The sequence below is a fragment of the Saccopteryx leptura genome, chromosome 2 (genome assembly GCF_036850995.1).
Source record: "Saccopteryx leptura isolate mSacLep1 chromosome 2, mSacLep1_pri_phased_curated, whole genome shotgun sequence".
NCBI classification, from domain to species: domain Eukaryota; kingdom Metazoa; phylum Chordata; class Mammalia; order Chiroptera; family Emballonuridae; genus Saccopteryx; species Saccopteryx leptura.
Genome location: NC_089504.1, coordinates 7,521,545 through 7,544,714, shown reverse-complemented (window position 1 = coordinate 7,544,714; position 23,170 = coordinate 7,521,545). Strand labels below are relative to the sequence as shown.

Sequence of the window (23,170 nt, the reverse complement as noted above, 5' to 3'; positions counted from 1 at the left end):
CCTGAGGCCGCCAGCATGAACATGGAATCATCTGGTTTGAGCAAGGCTCACCAGCTTGAGCCCAAGGTCGCTGGCTCGAGCAAGGGGTCACTCACTCTGCTGTAGCCCCACGGTCAAGGCACATATGAGAAAGCAATCAAGGAACAACTAAGGAACTGCAACGAAGAATTGATGCTTCTCATCTCTCTCCTTCCTGTCTGTCCTTATCTGTCCCTCTCTCTGACTCTGTCTATCTCTGTCACCAAAAAAAATAAAATAAAAATTATAAGATAATCCTCCCCACAACCATCAAAACAAACAAAAAACCATGCTTACAGTCTAATGAGGTGACAAAATCAAGGTCTGGAGCCTACAGTGAAGGTTACCTTGAAGCTGTCATCAGCCTGTGGCAGCAGGAGTGGAGAGTTGACTTCAAACAGGTTTTACAAGATGCTTCCTACTTAAAGTGATACAGATGACTTGGAGAGTGGAATTTTAATTCAATGGAGAGTATGAGTTATGAACTTGGAGCACCTGATGGTTTGAGCCGAAACTTATGGGAGCTCAGAAGATAGATGTATTTTACTTAGGTAGGACAGCTTTTCCTGGAAAGTATTTCTGCAGGATTCTAAAAAACGTTCAGTAGTGAAAGAAGTTTGGGAACTAGGCACTTTGTTCAAAGTCAGCGAGTGAAGGAGTCCAAGTAAGAATTGTTGAAGGTGGTGATGGGCATGTGGAGGTTCATTGTACTGTTCTGTTTACTAGCTTTATCTTTGAAATCTTCCATAATAAAAAGTGTCAATTCTATGTCAGTTTAAAAAGGACTTATCGGCCCTGGTCGGTTGGCTCAGTGGTAAAGCGTCGGTCTGGCGTGCAGGAGTCCTGGGTTCAATTCCCGGCCAGGGCACATAGGAGAGGCGCCCATCTGCTTCTCCACCCCTCCCCCTCTCCTTCCTCTCTGTCTCTCTCTTCCCCTCCTGCAGCCGAGGCTCCATTGGAGCAAAAAGTTGGCCCGGGCGCTGAGGATGGCTCCATGGCCTCTGTCTCAGGCGCTAGAATGGCTCTGGTTGCAACAGAGCAACACCCCAGATGGGCCGAGTATTGCCCCCTTGTGGGCATACCAGGTGGATCCTGGTCAGGCGCATGCGGGAGTCTGTCTGACTGCCTCCCCATTTCCAACTTTGGAAAAATACAAAAAAAAAAAAAAAAAAAAAAAGGACTTATCTGACAAGGATTTTTGGTGCCTTAACTCTGTTGCTTTGAATTTTTAACCTCCAAGAGTTTGCAGTGTTTCCCGAATTGAACATGAAACTCCTACTTCAAAGCTTCTCTTGGGCCTATTATTTCTGGGAATATACTTTTTGGGTTTTGTTTTTTCTTTTAATTTATGGATTGATTCTTAGAGAGGAAGGGAGAGCGAGAGAGAGAGAGACAGAAACACGGATCTGTCCATGCATGTGCCCTGACCACGGATCAAAACCACAACCTCTGTGCACTGGAACGATACTCTAACCAACCCAGCTATGCGGCCTGGGCCACTTTTTGAAATGCTTTACTTGGAGGTTAGGGTAGTCGAGAAAGTATCTTGAAGAGAGTATTTGATCCAGATACTTAAAAATCAAAAAATTTAAAAGTGAAAAAGCCTGAAAATAATTTTATTGTAGATACTCATGTGAACATCTCTGTGAATACAGATATACAAATATATAAATAGTTCTTTCTTTTTTTTTAGCGAGAGAGATACAGACAGGGACAGACAGGAATGGAGAGAGATGAGAAGCATTGATTCGTCGTTGCGTACCTTAGTTGTTCATTGATTGCGTTCTTATATTTGCCTTGACCAGGCGGCTCCAGCTGAGCCAGTAACCCCTTACTCAAGCCAGTGACCTCAGACTCAAATCAGCGACCTTGGGCTTCAAGCCAGCAAACATAGGATCATGTCTATGATCCGATACTCAAGCCTGCAACCTTGGGGTTCTGAACCTGGGTCCTCAGCATCCCAGGCTGACACTTTATCCACTGTACCACCACCTGGTCAGGCACAAATACAGTTCTTAACTAGAGTCAGTTCTCGTGTTGTTCTGTGTGCTGCTATCATTCAATAGTATCTCAGTTTCAAGTCAATCAGTATGAATTATATCACGAATATAGTCTTGAATTTATGAATCATTTTTCACCTGGTGACTAGTTGCTTCTTATTTTTTACAATTAATATCCTTTTCTTTTTTTTTTTACAGAGACAGAGAGAGTCAGATAGGGACAGACAGACAGGAACAGAGAGAGATGAGAAGCATCAATGATCAGTTTTTTGTTGTGGCACTGTAGTTGCTCATTGATTGCTTTCTCATATGTACCTTGACCATGGGCCTTCAGCAGACCGAGTAACCCCTTGCTCAAGCCAGCGACCTTGGGTCCAAGCTGGTGAGCTTTGCTCAAACCAGATGAGCCCGCGCTCAAGCTGGTGAGCTTTGCTCAAACCAGATGAGCCCACGCTCAAGCTGGCGACCTCGGGGTCTTGAACCTGGGACCTCAGCATCCCAGTCCGACACTCTATCTACTGCGCCACCACTTGGTCAGGCACAGTTAATATTCTTAAATATTTATCTTGTCCTGCCTCCTTAGGGTAAATGCCTAGCTGTAACATTGTGTCAAACGGCATGCAAATTTTATATTCTGATCCATTTGCCGAATCGCTCTTCTAGAAAGTTTCTACTTAAGATGGGTAAGATTTGTCAGGCAGAAATAAGGGCGGGAGGGGTATCAGGAAAGAAGGACATTGTGATTGGAGGCAAAAGCATGAAGTTGGAAAAATAAAAAACCTGTCTTGGAAGTGGCTAAGCTCAGATCTGTAGAGAAGCATGAGGAATGGCTCTGGAAGGGAAGTCGGAACAAGTGTGTGGATGCTCCAGAATCTGTTTAATTTGGAGGACTCTAGGCAATGAAGAGCTTCTAACATTTTTTTGAAAACTGACATGGCTTGTGAAACCAATTCCATCTGTGTGCTTAGGATGAACAGGAGGGACAGATACTTTGGGTGCCTGGCAGGTAGTCCCAACAAAGGACACGTGAAATCAGCACAGGGGAGGGGGACTCTGTGCTGTCACCTGCAGTCTTTTTTTTTTTTTTTTTCTGAAGCTGGAAACGGGGAGGCAGTCAGACAGACTCCCACATGCACCCGACCAGGATCCACCCAGCACGCCCACCAGGGGGCGATGCTCTGCCCATCCGGGGCGTCGCCCTGTCACAACCAGAGCCACTCTAGCGCCTGAGGCAGAGGCCAAGGAGCCATCCCCAGCGCCCGGGCCATCTTTGCTCCAATGGAGCCTTGGCTGCGGGAGGGGAAGAGAGAGACAGAGAGGAAGGAGAGGGGGAGGGGTGGAGAAGCAGATGGGCGCCTCTCCTGTGTGCCCTGGCCGGGAATCGAACCCGGGACTTCCGCACGCCAGGCCAACGTTCTACCACTGAGTCAACCGGCCAGGGCCACCTGCAGTCCTTTTAAGCAAGGCCTTCTCAAGGCCATGTTCCCAACAGCTGGCAGGCCTCTTTAGTGTGGTCCCTGATTTCAGAAGCAGTCACTCACTGTGTTGTTGTTTTAATTTTAAAATATACATAACCCAAAATTGACTATTTTAACCATTTCCAAGGCATGGCATTAAGTACACTCACATTGTTGTGAAACCATTACCACCATCCTCCAGAGTTTTTTCTTTTTTGGTGACAGAGACAGAGAGAGACAGATAGGGACAGACAGATAGGAAGGGAGAGAGATGAGAAGCATCAATTCTTTGTTGCAGCTCCTTAGTTGTTCGTTGATTGCTTTTTCATATGTGCCTTGATGACAGGGCTACAGCTCAGCGAGTGACCCCTTGCTCAAGCCAGTGACCTTGGGTCCAAGCTGGTGAGCCCTGCCCAAACCAGATGAGCCTGTGCTCAAACTGGCAACCTTGGAGTTTCAAACCTGGTTCCTCTGCGTCCCAGTTCGACACTATCCACTGTGTGACTGCCTGGTCAGGCTCTCCAGAGCTTTTTCATCTTCCCAAACTGAAATTCCATCCCTACTGAACACTTCACTCCCCAGTGCCCCTCCCCCAGCTGTCAGCAGCCCCTGCTCTATGGGTTTGACTACCCTAGGGACCTCATGTAAGTGGAATCTACAACATTTGTTCCTTTGTATCTGGTTTATTTCACTTAGCATAATGTCTTCAAGATTGTCCAGTCACTGTTTTGAAGTTCTGTGCTGGTCCTTGCCAGCCTGGACAGTCACGTGGGAAAAAGTGCCGTCCACTTGCCAGCAGGACTCCCTTGGGAAAATGAAATGGTGGGAGTGCTGGTGCTTGCTTGTTCACTTTGCTGTGTGTGTGTGTGTGTGTGTGTGTGTGTGAGAGAGAGAGAGAGAGAGAGAGAGAGAGAGAGAGAGAGAGAGAGACTTGACTCAGGGAGAGTGGGCAAATAACTTTCCATAGCTAGGACATGTGAAAACATCATTACATTTGGTGTTATTTCCCAATGGTTGACCTTTTGAACAACTTGAAAAGGTATTAGGATTACAACAGAGATAAGAAGCCTAAATTTAGGGCATTTGTCAAACCTTCAGAGAGCAGCTGGAATAGAAAAAGGAGCTTAGAATTCAGCCCTAACCACTGCTTTTCAGGAGGCCGGGAACAATGTGCTGAGAACGTGGAGTTGACTGGTTACAGGAACTACTACTGTTCAGTGGTGGTGGTTTTTTCCTGAAGGCCTGTCAGACAACCAAGAGTGCCATTACCTGCTTTGTCATTTCCCCCTCCCCACAAGCAGTGTGAGACATATGGTAAAAGGTGAAATTCGTGGGAGGTGGCCTGACCTCTGGTGGCATTGTGGGGTAAAGCGTCAATCTGGAATGCTGAGGTCACCAGTTCTAAATCCTAGCCTTTCCTGGTTAAGGCACATTTGGGAGTTGATGCTTTCTGCTCCTCCTCCCCTTCTCTCCTCTCTAAAATAAAAAAAAATAAATCTTAAAAAAAAATTGAGAGGTGAACACAGAACATGTGAAGAAAGGTTTTTTTTCTTCTTTTTTTTTTTTTTGAGAGTAAAACATCAATTTGTTTTTCCACTTATCCTTGCATTCATGGGCTGATTCTTGCATGTGCCCTGACTGGGGTTTGAACCTGCAACCTTGGTGTGTTGGGATGATGCTTTAACCAGCCAAGCTACTTGGCCAAGAAAGGTTTTTTTTAAATGTCTCATCTCTGGTGCCAAATGCTAAATGGTGTAGGTGAGTGAGTGGGAGGTAGAGAGGGCTGAGATACTGTTTTTACCCAGGTCTCAGATCAAAGGATCAATGAACAAGATGTTCGTTTCTGTATCAATACAGAAACTCTAAGGCCAGATCTGTTTTGCATCTGGCAAAAACAGCAAAACCTCCATTTCACTATGAGGCCAGAATGATTTAAAAGGAAAACCCTCCCTGTTATATCGCCTGCCCACAGCCTTGAGACCCGTTCTTTTGCTGGAGCAGGTCTTGGATGTTGTGTTAGCCATTTTGCACCCAGAACTGCATTTTTTTTTCCTGCTACCCGCTGGAGAAGAGGCTTGTAGACGCCATCAGCTGTTCCCAGAAATGCACACCCAGGGAGGAGTTACCCAGCCCTGTTTCTTCTACGTAGAAGATGGCAGGAAATGCCTCCTAGCTCCTATGTTTTTCCTCCAGGTTCTGTAAAGGCTGCTTCTGGAGTGTGGCCACTCCTTTTTTCTCTCCACTCCGATAGAGTATGGGAATGGAATTCTTTCTTACTATCATGGCTACAGCTAGGGCGGTTTAGGAACCAGATTGCAGATCCCAGGCACAGGGGAAGAAGCCAGACTGCAGAGGACCAGGAAGTTCAGAGCAGGGCCTGGGCCCAAGTTCTGGTGCTGTGCCCAGTGCCTTGGATTTATTTAAAGAGGAAGGCTGCTTGGCTGAGGCCTTCCTGAGCTGCAGGGCTCCTGGTCTGCCCTGCAGCTCAGGAATGATCCAGGTGTTACTCCCAATGGCTTGTGGCCCAGCTGTCACCCCTGTAGGGGTGGGGAAAGTGCATCTTAACGCAGGGCTCTGGCTAGAGTTTAGAGCCAGGCCCTCTAACTGCCAAGAGTATAAAGAACAGAAATTCCAGAAATCCTCCTCTCTTTTCTGGGCACCCAGCATCCATTACCGTATACTATTTTTTGTATTTTTCTTTTTAATTTTTATTTTTTTTGTATTTTTCTGAAGTTGGAAATGGGGAGGCAGTCAGACAGACTCCCGCATGTGCCCGACCGGGATCTACCTGGCATGCCCACCAGGGGTGATGTTCTGCCCATCTGGGGTGTTGCTCTGTCTCAACCAGAGCCATTCTAGCACCTGAGGCAGAGGCCATGGAGCCATCCTCAGCTCCCTGGTCAACTTTGCTCCAATGGAGCCTTAGCTGCGGGAGGGGAAGAGAGAGAAGAGAGAGACAGAGAGGAAAGAGAGAGGGAGGGGTGGAGAAGCAAATGGGCGCTTCTTCTGTGTGCCCTGGCTGGGAATCGAACCCGGGACTCCTGCACGCCAGGCCGAGGCTCTACCGCTGAGCCAGCAGGCCAGGGCCTACCACATACTATTTAAGAGAAGTTTCTGACTGATTCAAATCAGCTTTTCCTCTTGCTAGCTGCCTGATGGCAAGCAAGATACCTAGCTACCTCGTCAGTGTGCTCATTTACAAAACGGGGAAATAATACCTACCTCAACATTACTACAAAATTTTAAAAAAAGAAAGGTAGTACATGAAATGCTTAGCATAGTGCCTGGTACATGAGGAAAAAGTTCAATTAATTGTGGCAGGAAGAACCTTAATGTCTTGTTTAGAAAATAGGACTAATGCATCCTAATTCTACTGGTGACCCGTGAGGAAGCTTCTGCTGTAACAATAGAAGGAATTATTAACTCTCCAAATGCCAGAATGACAGACTTCAATTCCAGAGTTGTTAATTTTATTTTTTTATGATCGGATTTGGCCTTTTCTTACCACCTCCTCAAACCCGGAGCCCCCAAATTATTCTCGGTTTCTGACCTCAAATTACCCCCACCCCCAGCGCAGGCTGACTTGCGCCCCCGGTCCCAGACGTCTCTTAGGGAAAGTGGGCAGGAGGAAGAGAAGCACACGGTGATCTCATCCTTTGGGACTGGGAGTTTTTCCGGTCGGGGCGCGCAGCATCCCCAGCTAGACCGCAGCGATGGCCCCTGCCGCGCCCTTCGCTGCAGTCCTGGAAAGGTTCCCAGGGCTGGAAGGGGGGCGGGGTGGGGTGCAGAAGAGTCTCTGCAGGGCGGGGTGGGGCAGGATTGGAGGATCTGAGCTGCGGGGAGGGCGGGGCGGTCGGAGCATCTCGGCCTGCCCAGGAGGAGGCCGCGACTCCTCTGCACCATCGACTCCCCACACTGGCGCGCGCACCCGTGCCCGGTCCTCGGCAGCGCTCCTGCAGTCGACTTTCCTCCGCACCACGGTTTCGACTCCTTCCGGGAGCGCTCGGCCCTTTCCGTCCGGCGGTCGGGAGGCGAGCCGGCGGAAGCTCCGCCCCCTCTGCTAGCTGGAGCTCGCCCCCGCCCCTCGCGCCGGGTCGGGGCGCTTTCCTTGCGCTCGCGCCCGCCCGCTGCCGGAACGCGCGTGGCCGCCTATAAAAGAGGCGGGGCGCGCGCGTCGCCGCCACTACCCGCTGCGGAGCGAACGGCGAGGAGCGGAGGCCACGGAGGATAGTGTCGGTTCCCTCAGCAGCCCCCAGGCCCACGCACCCGCTCCTTCACCCGCAGGAGCCGGTGAGACGGGGAGCGGGGGAGCGCGGGCGGAAGCGGGGCCGTAGGACAGCCGACCCCTGGGCGGGGAGCCAGGGAGCCCCGGGGGAGGGGCGGGGCCAGCGCGCGGACAGGTGAGCCGGGCGGGCCTTGCTGCTCCCTCCGTCGGGCGGGGAGCCGCGGGAGCCGGTCGCGACCGGCTCGTGGCGCGTGGGCTGCGGAGAAGCAGCCGGGCCGAGGCTGGGCGCTGGCGGCTGGAATGTCATTGACTGGGTGGAGGGGGTGGCGAGGCCGCCGGGTCCCTCCCCGCCCCCCGCCCCAGCCTGGCTGCGGCCCCGCCCTGCCTCATCCGGTGGCGGCAGGTGGGGCGGGGGCTCCTCGGTCAGGGTGGTCGGTCACCATTCCCCTTGCTGCAAAGCGCTTCCCCCACCGTCCCCAGCCCCTTCCTCGGCGGGGAGCGACCTCTGCAGCTCCTTCCCCCAAATCCCGACAGGCAGTGCCGGCTCAGCCCTTGAAGGAGAAAGAGCCGAGAGTTTATAAGGTGAAGGGCTCTTTGATGTTCATTTCATCCCGTTTGGCGATTCTTGGCCTTCTTTCTAGACGCAAAAGGTTCGAGGCTGGCCATCTCCTTTTTTCCGCTCATAATAAATATTTCTTTTCTACCGAGTTGTGATTTTGCTTGTAAATAACAAATAGCTGCGGCTCTTGTTTTGTGTGAGACCCAAATCAAATAACTTTAATAGCTTAGTTTTGTTTTGTTTTTTTCCCCCGAGACCGGGAATTTCGAGTCAGGGCAGTGTATTATTTGTCAAAAATTCCTATATCCATTCCGGTGCTGAATGAATGATAGAACAGCCTTTTGTTTGAAAGCCGTCCTTGAATTTGATTAGATGTTTTCCAAAGAAAATTGCTTTTAAAAGTCTCTCTGATGTACTAGGGTAAAATGTATGTTAATAAAGGCTTGTTAAGGTTAAGGCTAGAATTTTAAATTAAAAGCTTGACTAGATCAGAAAACTGATTTGAGGTGATGCTTGAATCGCTGCAACACCTTACCACGTCCTTTTTATGTAATAGATCCTGAAATCTGTAGGCCCTTTGTTCTGTCTTCATCATGGTATTTTAGAAAAACTTATACCATCATGGCTGTTAGGGAAGAATAGAAGAGAGACCATGTGAAGTATTTTCATAATGTGTTGAGAAAATGCGTCGTCATAGCAATTGGACTTTACTAACGGATTGAACTGAACTAAAACAGAATGTATCAAAGATGGAAGGGTGGGGGTGTCTTGCAGCCAGGAAACAAAATCTTAAGAAGAGCAGTAGGCACACTCAGCTGTATAAAGCCATTGAGCCAAGGTTCCAACTCCACAAACCAGTCATTTTAGGTTTTGTTGCCGCTGATGTCTTAGATTTTGAAAGGTCAAAATGAAGTCAAAGTTTAAAAAATGTGCTGCAGGAGAAAAATGTGCTGCAGTGAGGGCCTCTGTGCAGGAAATTAACAATAAGCCCTTTTTGGTAACTGGGCCAATAATTATTCAAAGTGTGTTAGCTGTTATCGAGGGACCTGGATGGAGAGGCGAGACCGGGCAGGAGGATTTGCTCTGTACTGGACAGGTGTGAAGCAGTTCTTAGCGGTAACCATCAGCTCAGTAGCATTCTCTGATATGCTTTTGGTCTATGGCAGTGTGTTTTGTGGTAATCTAATAACTGGAGAAATCTGATCTGCCACTGGCTCTAATACAAGCTCGTCAAGCAATCTGATGAACAGGTTTAGGTGGTTCCCTGGGTTAGAATTTTCTCTCCTTTTCCTTACCTGCCTTCATCCCAAAGGGAAGGCCCTGCTGCCGATCCTGAGAAGTGGATGTCAGGAATAGTCATTGCCAAACCTGCAACACTAGACAGTGGGCATGAAGCTGGCCTGGTGTTAATCAGTCTTCTGTGGGCTATTCCAGGCCTGCTAGTTATGCAGCTCCGTCTCCTGCAGCTTATCAGCTGTGGTCCATCAGCTGTGGTCAGAGTAGGGAAAAGAATTCAATTTGTTGCCGTGGTAGCAAATGCTGACTCCAGGAATGCAGGAGGAACTGCTATAGCTGATCACACTGATCACTGGGGCCAGTGGACTGGAGCAGCTGCTCTTGGACCGCCCTTCCATCTTTTTTGCATTATTTCTCCTGTCCCTGTTTTAAACAGGAAATGGTATTTAATAGAAGTGGACTCCTAAACCAGGCCCAAGTCCTATTTCTTGTTTCTGATGATTTTGTGAAATAATGCTATCTTATTACTAAATGGAAGGGGATTTAGGAATCATCTAGTCTTAGGAATCTCAATTCATCAGGGCTTTTAGTGTTAAAAAGTATACTCAGTATTACTTTACTTGACAAGCGAGGAAACTGAGGCCCAAAAGGAGGTATGACTTGGCCAAAGTAGCACATTTAGAGAGATAGGGACTCCTAAGACCAGATAACCCTGGTTCTCTTTCGCATGTTAACTCCCTGGTGGGATTTAGAAGGCACTGGGAAACGATCTAAAATTTGATTTTGTAACTGTATTCATATATTTTGAAGGGTCTGTTTTGAAATGATTTTGTTCCGTTTGCCCTCAGAAGCTTGTTATCTTGCTCTTCCCCCACCCTTTTAGACGCCACATTCCTCCGTCATGTTGTCATCGTTTCGTAAGCGCAGAGTCCAGGTATTTGACTAGCATGCAGGAAATGCATTGCCTTTTCGGTTTTGCCTGGTTTGCAGTGAAGACACTTTTGTGTCAAAGAGGTGGAATGATCCAGAGAGAGGGGACAACTCTGCCTGCATGATTTCTGTTCAGGTTTCTTTTAGGGGTTGTTTTGTTTGTTTGGTTGGGGGGTTTTGGTGTTATATGAACAGAAGTCTTAGTGAATTTATTCTGAAATTTCCAAAGCCGCCTCTGTTTTTTTTGTTTTTTTCTTTACCTTCCTCTCTTTAAGGCATGAATATATTATTTCTTATCATCCTTCTGGTGTTTGCATGTAGTGTTTGCTGTTTATTTTTGTTGTTGTTTTTAATGGATGGTTACTTGGTTCTTAAAAACCAAGGGACTAAACAGATTATCTTAGATATCTGAAAATGTAGTAAAAGTAGTATTTTTAAATTTGACAAATATTGTAAACTTGGGTTGTTTCCTGTTCCTGTTGACTTATTTTTTTTTTCTGCCACAATCCTTGTGACAAAATGGAGCTTGCATTTTCTATTTAAAAAAAAAAAAAGCTCGATAGATATCTGTTGTGTTTATGTACAGTTTTTGAGTGTTCGCTACATGGGACCTTTTTCAAAAAGAGAAATGGTTAAAATTAATGTCTTGATAATCCCATAAGGAGAAATACAAGCTTTGCAAATTGTCTAGTGATTCTGGGTAATAAATGCAAGGCAAACTGTTGTATAAATCAGACTGGTTGATTATTTAAATGGGGTTTATAAAAATGGGTCAATCACAGCATTCTCCTGTTCTGAATCTCAGTAACAATGTTTTACGCTTAAACACCTCTCATCTAAAATTTACAGGTTAACAGGTAAGTAACAGGGTGCTATTTGAGGGGCATGCAGAAGGAAGTTTTCACAACCTCACTGCGTGTCTGGGTTCTGAGGCAATGCAGTATGAGCCTGTCGCCGCCTTAAAGCTAAGTCCCTGCTCACCTCTGCAGAATCTGGTTAATGAGTTGAACGGAATTCATCAATTTGGAGGCTGACATGCAAACTCACATTCTGCATTGGAATGTGGTTTAAACAAAGATTTTTTTTTCATAGTTAGAACTCTTAATTTATGGAATGTTTACCTCTGTTTATCAGCAGATCTGCCACTAAAATCTGCAGCTGAGCTGGCTTTTTGAGTTAATTCATTTGATCTGAGACTCAATTGGTATAAAACTGTTATGAGTGCTAACCCATTTTTTGGTGGTTTGTTCTGGGGGAACCCTTCCACATCCATGGATGTAAAGTTCTCTGGCTTTGGAAATATAAAAGGTGGTAATAAGCTAGCTTTCTTTAGAAGCCCTTGGAAAAGACCCTTGTCGGTTCTGCACCTTTGGGCTCCTGACTAAGCAGCAAAAACAAAGCTGATGAATGATTTCTGTGACCTTTTGCTTAGGGTGATGTTCATGAATTCTTTCCATGGAGCCAAACAATCTCATCCTGTTAGTTCCTTAAATTCCTTTCCTTGCAAAACCGTGTATGTGTCCTGCCTGCAATCAAATTTTATTATGTAGTATTCCCAAGGCCTCTTACATCCAGCACTTTCAGCCGGTCAAAATGGTGGCAGCCCCAAGGCTTTGTTTTAAAGGGACTCCTTTCTTCCTCACGACAGTTTTAAGCACTTCTGGGGTTCCCTAGAGAAACTGACAGCGAAGTTCTCCTCCTCTCCCAGATCAGGGTGAGGGTGCTCTAAACCACCCACTGTAGGTGCCAAGTTTGCAGAGGCCAACGCATTTGGCCTTTGGTTTGAAAATGCTTGTATCTGCAGTTTTTTCTGTTGCTTACTACAGTGTCTGTCCCACCCACTTTCTCTCCCCACCAAAGACAGCTCTGTCTCCTGGCATAGTGGGGCATGTAGTTTCTGTAGATTAGGTTAAGGTGTTTAAAATTCTGTAAGTGCCAAGTACTGCCTCAAACAACTGTCTCTTGGCATTTGTCAAGAAGACAAAGATATTAATGGCTAGTCTCTTTATTAGGTCTCCATGTTCAGTTGACAATGTATATAAATTTGTTTTGATATGAAGAGTCATTCTTAGGCATGTTATATCTTTGGATTAAACCAGAACTTTCTGGCCCAGATTCAAATCGTTAGACCCTTCTTTTTCTTCTCAGATATCTTAGCAGTATTGTGAGAAGGTTGACAGGTTCTCTTTATTAATTTCAATAGAGGACATGGTTGTAATTCCTGTGTTATCCCCTGAGATCAGGGCGCATGACTTGCTGAAGGATACAGCCAGCATTTTGACTGCTGCATTGCAGCATGTATAACTTAGCCTGTATCTGCAGCCATGCCCAACGATGTTTGCAAAAATATGACCTTTTTCGCCTGACCGGGCGGTGGCGCAGTGGATAGAGCATGTGGAGGACCCAGGTTCGAGACCCTAAGGTCACTGGCTCGAGCAAGGGGTTACACGGTCTGCTGAAGACCCTCCAGTCAAGGCATATGTAAGAAAGCAATCAATGAACAATTAAGGTGTTGCAACGAAAAACTGATGATTGATACTTCTTATCTCTCTCCGTTCCTGTCTGTCTGTCCCTATCTATCCCTCTCTCTGTTTAAAAAAAAAATGACCTTTTTCTCCAGTTATCGTAAATGGGGAGCTAGTTCTTAAACATACAGAGAATACAGTCAGCACTTTATTTCCACTCCCTTGTTCATCGTGTACATGGACTGGCCAAATCAGAGCTGAATGGCTACTTTGAGATAAGCAGTCAGTTGACTGCAGTGGTAGAAAGTCAGCTTCTGTGCAGGTTTTTAGGCAGTCAGTGGAATAGATAGATAAGCTGCTATGAGTGGAGATTGTGTGTTTTTTTGTTTGTTTGTTTTTACAGAGACAGAGCGAGAGAGAGAGGGATAGATAGGGACAGACAGGAACTGAGAGAGATGAGAAGCATCAATCATTAGTTTTTTTGTTGCGACACCTTAGTTGTTCATTGATTGCTTTCTCATATGTGCCTTGACCGTGGGGCTACAGCAGACCAAGTAACCCCTTGCTCAAGCCAGTAACCTTGGGTCCAAGCTGGTGAGCTTTGCTCAAACCAAATGAGCCCGCGCTCAAGCTGATGACCTTGGGGGTCTTGAACCGGGGTCCTCTGCATCCGAGTCCGATGCTCTATCCACTGCATCACCGCCTGGTCAGGCTGATTTTTTTTTTTAAGAGAGAAACATCGATTTGTTCTGATTTTTTATGCCTTCCTTGGTAGATTTTTGTATGTGCCCTGACCTGGCATCAAACCCACAACCTTGGTGTATTAGGCCAGTACTCTAACCAACTGAGCTGCCCAGCCAAGGCCTTGGAGATTTTTTTCTTTTTTTATTTTAGATGAGAGGAGGGAATATAGTGAGACAGACTCCCGCATGTGCTCCAACCAGGATCTACTTGGCAACCCCTGTCTAGGGCTAACGCTTGAATCAACCTAGCTATTTTTAGCACCTGAGGCTGACGCTTGGACCAACCGAGTTATCCCCAGAGCTCATGGCCACGTTTAAACTAATCGAGCCACTGGCTGTGGGAGGGGAAGAGAGAGAAAAGGGGAAAAGGGAAGGAAAGAGAAGCAGATGGTCACTTTTCCTGTGTGCCCTGACTGGAAATCAAACCTGTGATGTCCATTCTCTAGGCAGATGCCCTATCCCAGGGATCAGGAACCTTTTTGGCTGAGAGAGCCATGAACACCACATATTTTAAAATGTAATTCCATGAGAGCCATACAACGACCTGTGTACGTTACACATTATCCAATAAAAATTTGGTGTTGTCCCAGAGGACAGCTGTGATTGGCTCCAGCCACCCACAACCATGAACATGAACGGTAGGAAATGAATGGATTATAATAAATGAGAATGTTTTATATTTTTAACATTATTGTTTTTTGTTTGTTTTTTTTATTTTATTTTATTTTTTTTAAAGATTTTATTTATTCATTATAGAGAGGGGAGAGAGAGAGAGAGAGAGAAGGGGGGAGGAGCAGGAATCATCAACTCCCATATGTGCCTTGACCAGGCAAGCCCAGGGTTTCGAACCGGCAACCTCAGCATTTCCAGGTTGGCGCGTTATCCACTGCACCACCACAGGTCAGGCAACATTATTGTTTTTTTTTTTTTTTTTTTTCCTGAAGCTGGAAACGGTGAGAGACAGTCAGACAGACTCCCGCATGCGCCTGACCGGGATCCACCCGGCACGCCCACCAGGCCACCAGGGGCGACGCTCTGCCCACCAGGGGGAGATGCTCTGCCGCAACTAGAGCCACTCTAGCGCCTGGGGCAGAGGCCAAGGAGCCATCCCCAGCGCCCGGGCGTCTTTGCTCCAATGGAGCCTTGGCTGCGGGAGGGGAAGAGAGAGACAGAGAGGAAGGAGGGGGGGGGGGTGGAGAAGCAAATGGGCGCTTCTCCTATGTGCCCTGGCCGGGAATCGAACCCGGGTCCCCCGCACGCCAGGCCGACGCTCTACCGCTGAGCCAACCAGCCAGGGCCAACATTATTGTTTTTTATTAAAGATTTGTCTGCGAGCCAGATGCAGCCATCAAAAGAGCCACATCTGGCTCGCGAGCCATAGGTTCCTGACCCCTGCTCTATCCCCTGAGCAAGCCGGCCAGGGCCTTGGAGAATTTTTTTTTTTTTTTTTTTTTGGTATTTTTCTGAAGCTGGAAACGGGGAGAGACAGTCAGACAGACTCCTGCATGCGCCTGACCGGGATCCACCCGGCATGCCCACCAGGGGGCGACGCTCTGCCTACCAGGGGGCGATGCTCTGCCCCTCTGGGGCGTCGCTCTGTTGAGACCAGAGCCACTCTAGCGCCTGGGGCAGAGGCCAAGGAGCCAGCCATCCCCAGCGCCCGGGCCATTTTTGCTCCAATGGAGCCTTGGCTGCGGGAGGGGAAGAGAGAGACAGAGAGGAAGGAGAGGGGGAGGGGTGGAGAAGCAGATGGGCGCTTCTCCTGTGTGCCCTGGCCAGGAATCGAACCCGGGACTTCTGCACGCCAGGCCGACGCTCTACCACTGAGCCAAACGGCCAGGGCTGGAGATTGTTTTTTAATGGCACTTTTCCCAGAGTCTTTCCTTCTGGCTCTTCAGAGACATTAATCCCATCAAGTCTGGGAGCAGCCTGGAACATTCTCTGTGGAGTCTGCCTTATCAGTCAGCTACATATTTCAGGGCAGGGGTGGAGTTCCTGCGGCCTCAGCCATTAAGGGGACGTGGTGCGCAGGCAGAGCCCGAGGAATGCCACTCGCTCTCACAGTTTGGGGTGAGAGGTTATATAGTACTGTGCCTTTGGTTGGTGATCTGAAAATATTTCCTGTGTTTAATATAACCTATGGAAATACCCTTTTAGGAGCAGAAATGGAGTTTGTAAACTAGAGACAGTGCCCTGTCAGGTTAAGGGTAGGGGAAACTCCTATTAATCTATAATCGAAGGCCCCTGTAATCACACAGATGAACAGCTGGGATGCCAGCAGCAGTGGGAGAGAGTTGATGACTTTCAGATGCCCAGCTCCCCAGACACAGCCAGTGTGGCTTGGCAGAGCTCCCGCCTCCTGACGTCAGCTGATCTACTGCAGGAAAGAAAAGTCCATTATTGCCTGACCAAAGCACTTGGTATAGAATTGACTCATTCTACTTCACTGGGGTGACAAAGAGGGCCTTTTAGGTTGGTTAATTCCAGCAGGGCCTCGCTGGACTGACTCCCTGGATTGGTAGGGCCAAGTTGGCAAGCTGGACCCAAGCAGGGGGACTTGCTCAGGTGGAGCCTGTGCAGTGTTATGTTAGGGATTCTATTTTTCATTGTAAAGGGCTGCTCCCCGATGTGATTTCATGGCAATTTCCATAGCAGCTAAAAGCCTTTAGAAATTCAGTGAATCCTGTGATGTGCGGAGAAACACCGTAGATGTTAAAGACTTAAGACACCTTGCAGGAGCTCACGTGCAGTGTAGTTGTTCTCAGATGTACCTCCCTTGGAAAGTTTCTTTACAAGAACAGTCTGTAAGCAAGCGAATTAGACACAATTTCTTGCCTTTTTTTCGTCTTAACTGTTTCCTGAGGGATAAGGACATGGGAAGTTTATAAATTATTATGCTTTTTTTTTTTTTTTTAACAGAGAGAGTCAGAGAGAGGGATAGACAGGGACAGACAGACAGGAACGGAGAGAGATGAGAAGCATCAATCATCAGTTTTTCGTTGTGATACCTTAGTTGTTCATTGACTGCTTTCTCATATGTGCTTTGACCGCAGGCCTTCAGCAGACTGAGTAAGCTGGTGAGCTTTGTTCAAACCAGATGAGCCCACGCTCAAGCTGGTGACCTTGGGGTCTCGAACCTGGGTCCTCAGCATCCCAGTCCGATGCTCCATCCACTGTGCCACCGCCTGGTCAGGCTATAAATTATTCTTAACCATAATTGTTTACTAATTTACAAAGACTAAGTCTTTTAAAAATAGAAAATGAATTTAGGTGTTTTAATGATAAATACATCTTTCACCCACCTTTTCTCCTGTAACTGGGGATGTGAAAAGAATTAGTAAATAACTGGTTAGCTCAGAGTGTCATCCCAAAATAACAAGGTTGCAGGATGAATTCCTAGTCAGGGTACTTATGGGAAGCAGCCAATGAATGCATAGCTAAGTGGAACAACAAATGAATGCTTCTTCCTTTTTCTCTGTTTCTGTAAAAATCAGTAAATTTAAAAAAGAAAAGGAGAAGCGTCGGCTCAGCGTGTGGGAGTCCCGGGTTCAATTCTCAGCCAGGGCACACAGGAGAAGCGGCCATCTTCTTCTCCACCCCTCCCCCTCTCCTTTCTCTGTCTCTCTCTTCCCCTCCCACAGCTAAGGCTCCATTGGAGCAAAGTTGGCCCGGGCACTGAGGACAGCTCCATGGGCTCCGCCTCAGGCGCTAGAATGGCTCTGATCACAGCGAAGCAACATCCCAGAGGAGCAGAGCATCGCCCCCTGATGGGCATGCCGGGTGGATCATGGGCAGGCGCATGTGGGAGTCTGTCTGTCTGCCTGCCTCCCCCCCACCCCACACTTCTCACTTTGAGAAAAAAAAGAAAGTATGTCAGCTCCAGTCATGTTCAGGAGTACTGGTTCTAGCATGCTGGTCTGGGAACTAGAACATCCTGGGTCGCCCTGGGCTCTACCACCTGCTGAGTAGGTGACCTCGTGTCCTGTATACTTAACAATGAACTGACAGTGTTTCTCTAAGTTTAGAATGAAATTGACTCTGATATGCACTAAGTTCTGTGTCAGAGTAATGATAAAGCCTTTTTTATACTTCCTTGGGAACTCTGAATTCCCTAAAAAACTTAAAAAAAAGGGCAGGGCGAAAACAGTAATTCCATGGCAGAGGTGATGGTGCTTGGTAGAGCACTGAGAGTGAGGACCTCCGCAGGGACAAGGGAGTTCCCTGCCTTACACCAGAAGGCTTTGTGTGCTAGTAAGTGGTGGAGTTGGGAGGGAGGGAAGAGAACGTTCCTGCAAAGGGAACATTTTTTTTTTTTGTATTTTTCTGAAGTTGGAAACGGGGAGGCAGACAGACTCCCGCATGCACCCGACCAGGATCTACCCGGCATGCCCACCAGGGGGCAATGCTCTGCCTATCTGGGGCGTTGCTCTGTTGCAACCAGAGCCATTCTAGCGCCTGAGGTAGAGGCCATAGAGCCATCCTCAGCGCCCGGGCCAACTTTACTCCAGTGGAGCCTCGGCTGCGGGAGGGGAAGAGAGAGACAGAGAGGAAGGAGAGGGGGAGGGGTGGAGAAGCAGATGGGCGCTTCTCCTGTGTGCCCTGGCCGGGAATCGGACCCGGGACTCCTGCACGCCAGGCCGACACTCTACCACTGAGCCAACCGGCCAGGGCCTGCAAAGGGAACATTTTGAGCTGGAAAGTGGACCCTGCCCAGGGCAGGTAACAGGTTGGTGGGGGAGTTTGCTGGGAGCTACAGCTGGAGCGGACAGTGCAGGTCAGTGAGAGGAGTCGAGTGTCCATTGTATTGTAGTAAACATGGCAGGTGATGGTTGTGACCCTGTTGGGATTGGCCTTCTCCAGCCGGGCTGGTGCACTCCAGCGGGCAGCAGTGCGAACAGATGGTCTTCCTGTGACTCAATGTTACTACAGAAAGTCCACTCTGGGCAGACATTTCATCTTTAGGTTACCCTCAGCCCTTGGTCTTAAGGACTCTCCTGAAGCCCGTTTTAAAAATAGAAAACATTTTCTTCAAGCACAGCTATTTATTGGATGATTCAAAACTTACCTTCCGGAGCTTTATTACCCTGAAGTCCCACCCTACCAGAGTGAAAAGAGCAACTAACTTCTCAGCATAAATGTCCCTGTGGTCAGTCTAGGATTAGTAATCCAGACTTGTTCCTCAGGGTACCACCTGGTTGTGTAGATTCTTCATTTGCTATTCTTCTTCTTCTTTTTTTTTAAAATTTTATTCATTTATTTATTTTAGAGAGGAGAGAGAGAGAGAAGGGGGAGGAGCAGGATACATCAATTCCTATATGTGCCTTGACCAGGCAAGTGCAGGGTTTCGAACTGGCAACCTCAGATGTTCCAGGTCGACGCTTTATCCACTGCGCCCCACAGGTCAGGCTGCTAGTCTTCTTTTTTAAGAACATTGAGCTGTTTCTGTATGTGCCCTGACTGGGGATCGAACTGACCCTCTGTGCTTTAGGACGATGCTCCAACCAACCGAGCTATGTGGCCAGGGCCATTTGCAGTTCTTGTCAGGAATCGAGCTTTTACCTGGCTAGAATTCCAGTTCGGCCATATGGAAAACAAAGTTTGGGTAGACTAGTGAGCTCTCTCCCTGCTCTTTACAAATAAGCTGGGGCTGTAGCTCCTCCTCATGATTTGACACACATTTTATTTTTTTTAACAGAGACAGAGAGTGAGTCAGAGAGAGGGATAGACGGACAGACAGGAACGGAGAGAGATGAGAAGCATCAATCATTAGTTTTCATTGCACGTTGCAACACCTTAGTTGTTCATAGATTGCTTTCTCATATGTGCCTTGACCATGGCCCTTCAGCAGACCGAATGACCCCTTGCTGGAGCCAGTGACCTTGGGTTCAAGCTGGTGGGATTTTGCTCAAACCAGATGAGCCCGCGCTCAAGCTGGCGACCTCGGGGTCTTGAACCTGGGTCCTCTGCATCCCAGTCCGACGCTCTATCCACTGCGCCACTGCCTGGTCAGGCTCGACACACATTTCTAATGACTGTGTGAGCTAGGGATCAGGATACAAAGATTAGGTCGCTCAGTCTGATCATTCCGTGGGAAGTATGTATGAGTGCTTTGTAAAGCCACAGAAAAGTGTGATTCAATCTGAGGAGGAGGGAGGGAAGGAGGGAGGGAGGGAGGGTGTGTACAGCTTGGTAAAGAGGCAGGATTCTGCCACTGAATCACTTCAGCTGCGTCCTGAGGTGTGAATAGGAGTTTTCCAAGCAGTAAAGGGACAGAGAACATTTTAGGCAAAGGACACCTGTGCAAATGGCTTGGAGTCTTTTAAGAGAATCATGTGTTTGGGAGGAGAAATACTCTTTCTCCATGCCAAGAGGGTAGGGGTCATGACGAGAGTACCAGTCAGGCATGCTGGACCAGATCGAAGGGCCTGCTGGAAGGGGTAGGTTCTTGCCCCTCTCAGAAGGGAGCCAAAAAGGGTCTTAAAGCATGGGTGCAACATCGCAAAGGATATGTTTCTTTTTATAGTAAAATAAATAAATAAGTTGGACTTTGTGGGAGAAAAACAATCAACAAAAAGAACTGGTTAAAGACTATACTTTCAGGGATCATTTCTATAGTTTGTTACTAGAGAGATTTCTCTGTCGTGTAGAGCACCCGAAACCATGAGGAGGAGTTGCAGTGTTCTCTCCTGAGCGTGAAGCTGGCTCTTGGTGTTGCTTGTGCAACTGCCTTTTGCCATTGATGATCGTTCTTCTTTTCCTTTGGGAGAGTAAGAGGGAGAGGATGCAGTCTGAGTGGTAAAAAAAGAAAGAAAAAAAAAGAACTGGTTAATGCATGGAGAATCATTTAGAAGGAATGGTGATACATCTAAAATCACCTCGCGGTCCCTTTCCTAGGAAGCTAGTCTCTTCACAGAAAGGTGGCCCTCAGCGTTGATGAGGTACAGACTTCTTGAGCTGCTTTAACCCCTGAAGAGCTGGAAATGTGGACCTGGCCTAGATCTCACCAATGTTGTTTTTCTCGAGCTGGATGTGGGTTGGGGGCACCTGGACCGACTTTCGTGCCTAAGCCTCAGCCTGTTGGTCCTTTCCCAGTAGCTGGGCTGGGGCCAGGCGGGGCCGGGCCGGAAGAGCTCTCAGATGTTTCCTGGGCAACACGTTTCATACCTTACATAAGTAAATTAGAATGAGAGCTGGAGAGACCGGTAAGCTTTTCCGGTCAGTTTCTTTACCAAATCTCAGAATCTTCTCTGTAGAATGTAATTTTTAAATTGGAAGGGTCTTGGGACTATCTCATTTTCACCTGCTATTTTTAGTCATTCTCAGAAATTGAGGCATAGAGAGGGAAGGTGGCTCATGCAAGGTCACGTGTTATGGACCAGTTTTAAAGCTCTTTGTCATTCATTTGTACTGAGTCCCTTGGTTAGAGAATAAAAATGGCTTATTCTTGAGAAGAGCAGGTAGCATGTTCTAGGTTTCTCCCATAAACAGGTCAGGTTTTATTTTCCTTCTTCTCTCTTTTTCTTTCTTTTAAAAATTTTATTTAGGCCCTGGCCGGTTGGCTCAGTGATAGAGCGTCAGCCTGGCGTGCAGGAGTCCCAGGTTCGATTCCCGGCCAGGGCACACGGGAGAAGCGCCCATCTGCTTCTCCACCCCTCCCCCTCTCCTTCCTCTCTGTCTCTCTCTTCCCCTCCCATAGCCAAGGCTCCATTGGAGCAAAGTTGGCCCGGGCGCTGAAGATGGCTCTGTGGCCTCTGCCTCAGGCGCTAGAATAGCTCTGATTGCAACAGAGCAATGCCCCAGATGGGCAGAGCATCGCCCCGTGGTGGGCGTGCCAGGTGGATCCCGGTCAGGCGCATGCAGGAGTCTGACTGCCTCCCCGTTTCCAACTTCAGAAAAATACAAAAAAATAAATTTTTATTTAGAAAATTGAATTTAACAGGATGACATTGATCAGTAAGAGTACATAGGTTTCTGGTGAACATTTCTGTAGCGTTTGAACTTCATAACTATTGATTATGTTGTATACCCCTCACCAAAGTCAAATCATTTTCTTTTTTGTGTGTGTGGCAGAGACAGAGAGTCAGAGAGAGAAGGACAGATAGGGATGGACAGGAAGGGAGAGAGACGAGAAGCATCAATTCTTTGTTGTAGTTCCTTAGTTGTTCATTGATTGCTTTATCATATATGCCTTTACTGAGGGGCTCCAGCAGACCGAGTGACCCCTTGCTCGAGCCAGTGACCTTGGGCTCAAGCTGGTGAGCCTTGCTCAAACCTGATGAGCCCACGCTCAAGGTGGCGACCTTGGGGTCTCGAACCTGGGTCCTCCACCTGTTGCTCTATTCACTATGCCACCGCCTGGTCAGGCAAATCATTTCTTTTTTTTTTTTTATTTATTCATTTTAGAGAGGAGAGGGAGAGAGAGAGAGACAGAGAGAGAGAAGGGGGAGGAGCTGGAAGCATCAACTCCCATATGTGCCTTGACCAGACAAGCCCAGGGTTTCGAACCGGCGACCTCAGCATTTCCAGGTCGACGCTTTATCCACTGCACCACCACAGGTCAGGCCAGGAAAATCATTTCTATCACCATATATTTGTCCCATAGGTTTTCTTTTTTTTTTTTTTACAGAGAGAGAGAGAGAGAGAGAGGGATAGACAGGGACAGACAGAGAGGAACGGAGAGAGATTAGAAGCATTAATGATCAGTTTTTTGTTGTGACACCTTAGTTGTTCATTGATTGCTTTCTCATATGTGCCTTGACTGTGGTCCTTCAGCAGACTGAGTAACCTCTTGTTCAAGCCAGCGACCTTGGGTCCAAGCTGGTGAGCTTTTGCTCAAACCAGATGAGCCTGCACTCAAGCTGGCAACCACAGGGTCTAGAACCCGGGTCCTCCACATCCCAGTCTGATGCTCTATCCACTGCGCCACTGCCTGGCCGGGCCCATAGGTTTTCTTATAACATTAAAATTTGGTGAATATTCCAGAAATATGAGGGTCTGAAGTTGGGGCAGATTGAGTGTTATGGGGTAATACCACCTACCCTGTTAACCTGCACTGTGGTGAACTTGAAATTGATGCTGCCTAACCAGTGATGACTCATTGGGTAAAGCGTCGACCTGGAACGCTGAGGTTGCCAGTTCGAAACCCTGGGCTTGCCTGGTTTAGGCACATATGAGAAGCAGCTACTATGAGTTGATCCTCCTTCTTCCCCCACCCCTTGCTTGATCTCTCCTCTCTATAAAAAAGATAATAAAATTGATGCCAGGCTTATGTAGTCTCCTTGCTTTCCCCAATAACAGGGAGTCGTACAGTAGGACATATTTAACAATCCTTTTTAAAGGCACACTGTGATTTTTCTTTTAATGGAGCACATTCAGATGAAAGTCAGCCTGTTCGCTGCCCGGGCTCTCTGGTAGCCTGAAGAAGACCTGTATGTAGCATTGACATTTTGGCGTGACTCAGAAATCATGACTTCGCACTAGGAAAATTCAATTGGTTATTGATATTAAGGACTTACTTTATAATCATTTCTTTTTCTT

The 23,170-nt window shown here is 47.6% G+C and overlaps 1 protein-coding gene and 1 non-coding gene across 11 annotated transcripts in view; both read left to right on the top strand.

Moving 5' to 3' along the window:
• Positions 1-7,595: 7,595 nt before the first annotated feature.
• The window catches only part of SPTAN1 (spectrin alpha, non-erythrocytic 1), a 77,821-nt gene continuing 62,246 nt past the window's right edge, over positions 7,596-23,170 (top strand). For 3 of the 10 annotated variants that reach the window (XM_066366961.1, XM_066366957.1, XM_066366962.1), the window contains exons 1-2: positions 7,597-7,765; positions 10,379-10,429. In XM_066366961.1, the coding sequence (XP_066223058.1) occupies positions 10,397-10,429 (33 nt within the window). In that variant the 5' untranslated portion in view covers positions 7,597-7,765; positions 10,379-10,396. Of the gene's footprint in view, positions 7,766-10,378; positions 10,430-10,480; positions 10,562-23,170 lie in introns of those variants that run through there. The other 7 variants (XM_066366960.1, XM_066366956.1, XM_066366964.1 and 4 more) reach the window with 5 other exon arrangements.
• On the top strand, positions 20,218-20,430 carry LOC136396323 (small nucleolar RNA U3). The gene has a single exon (XR_010749662.1). It is a non-coding gene; the product is annotated as a small nucleolar RNA U3 (small nucleolar RNA).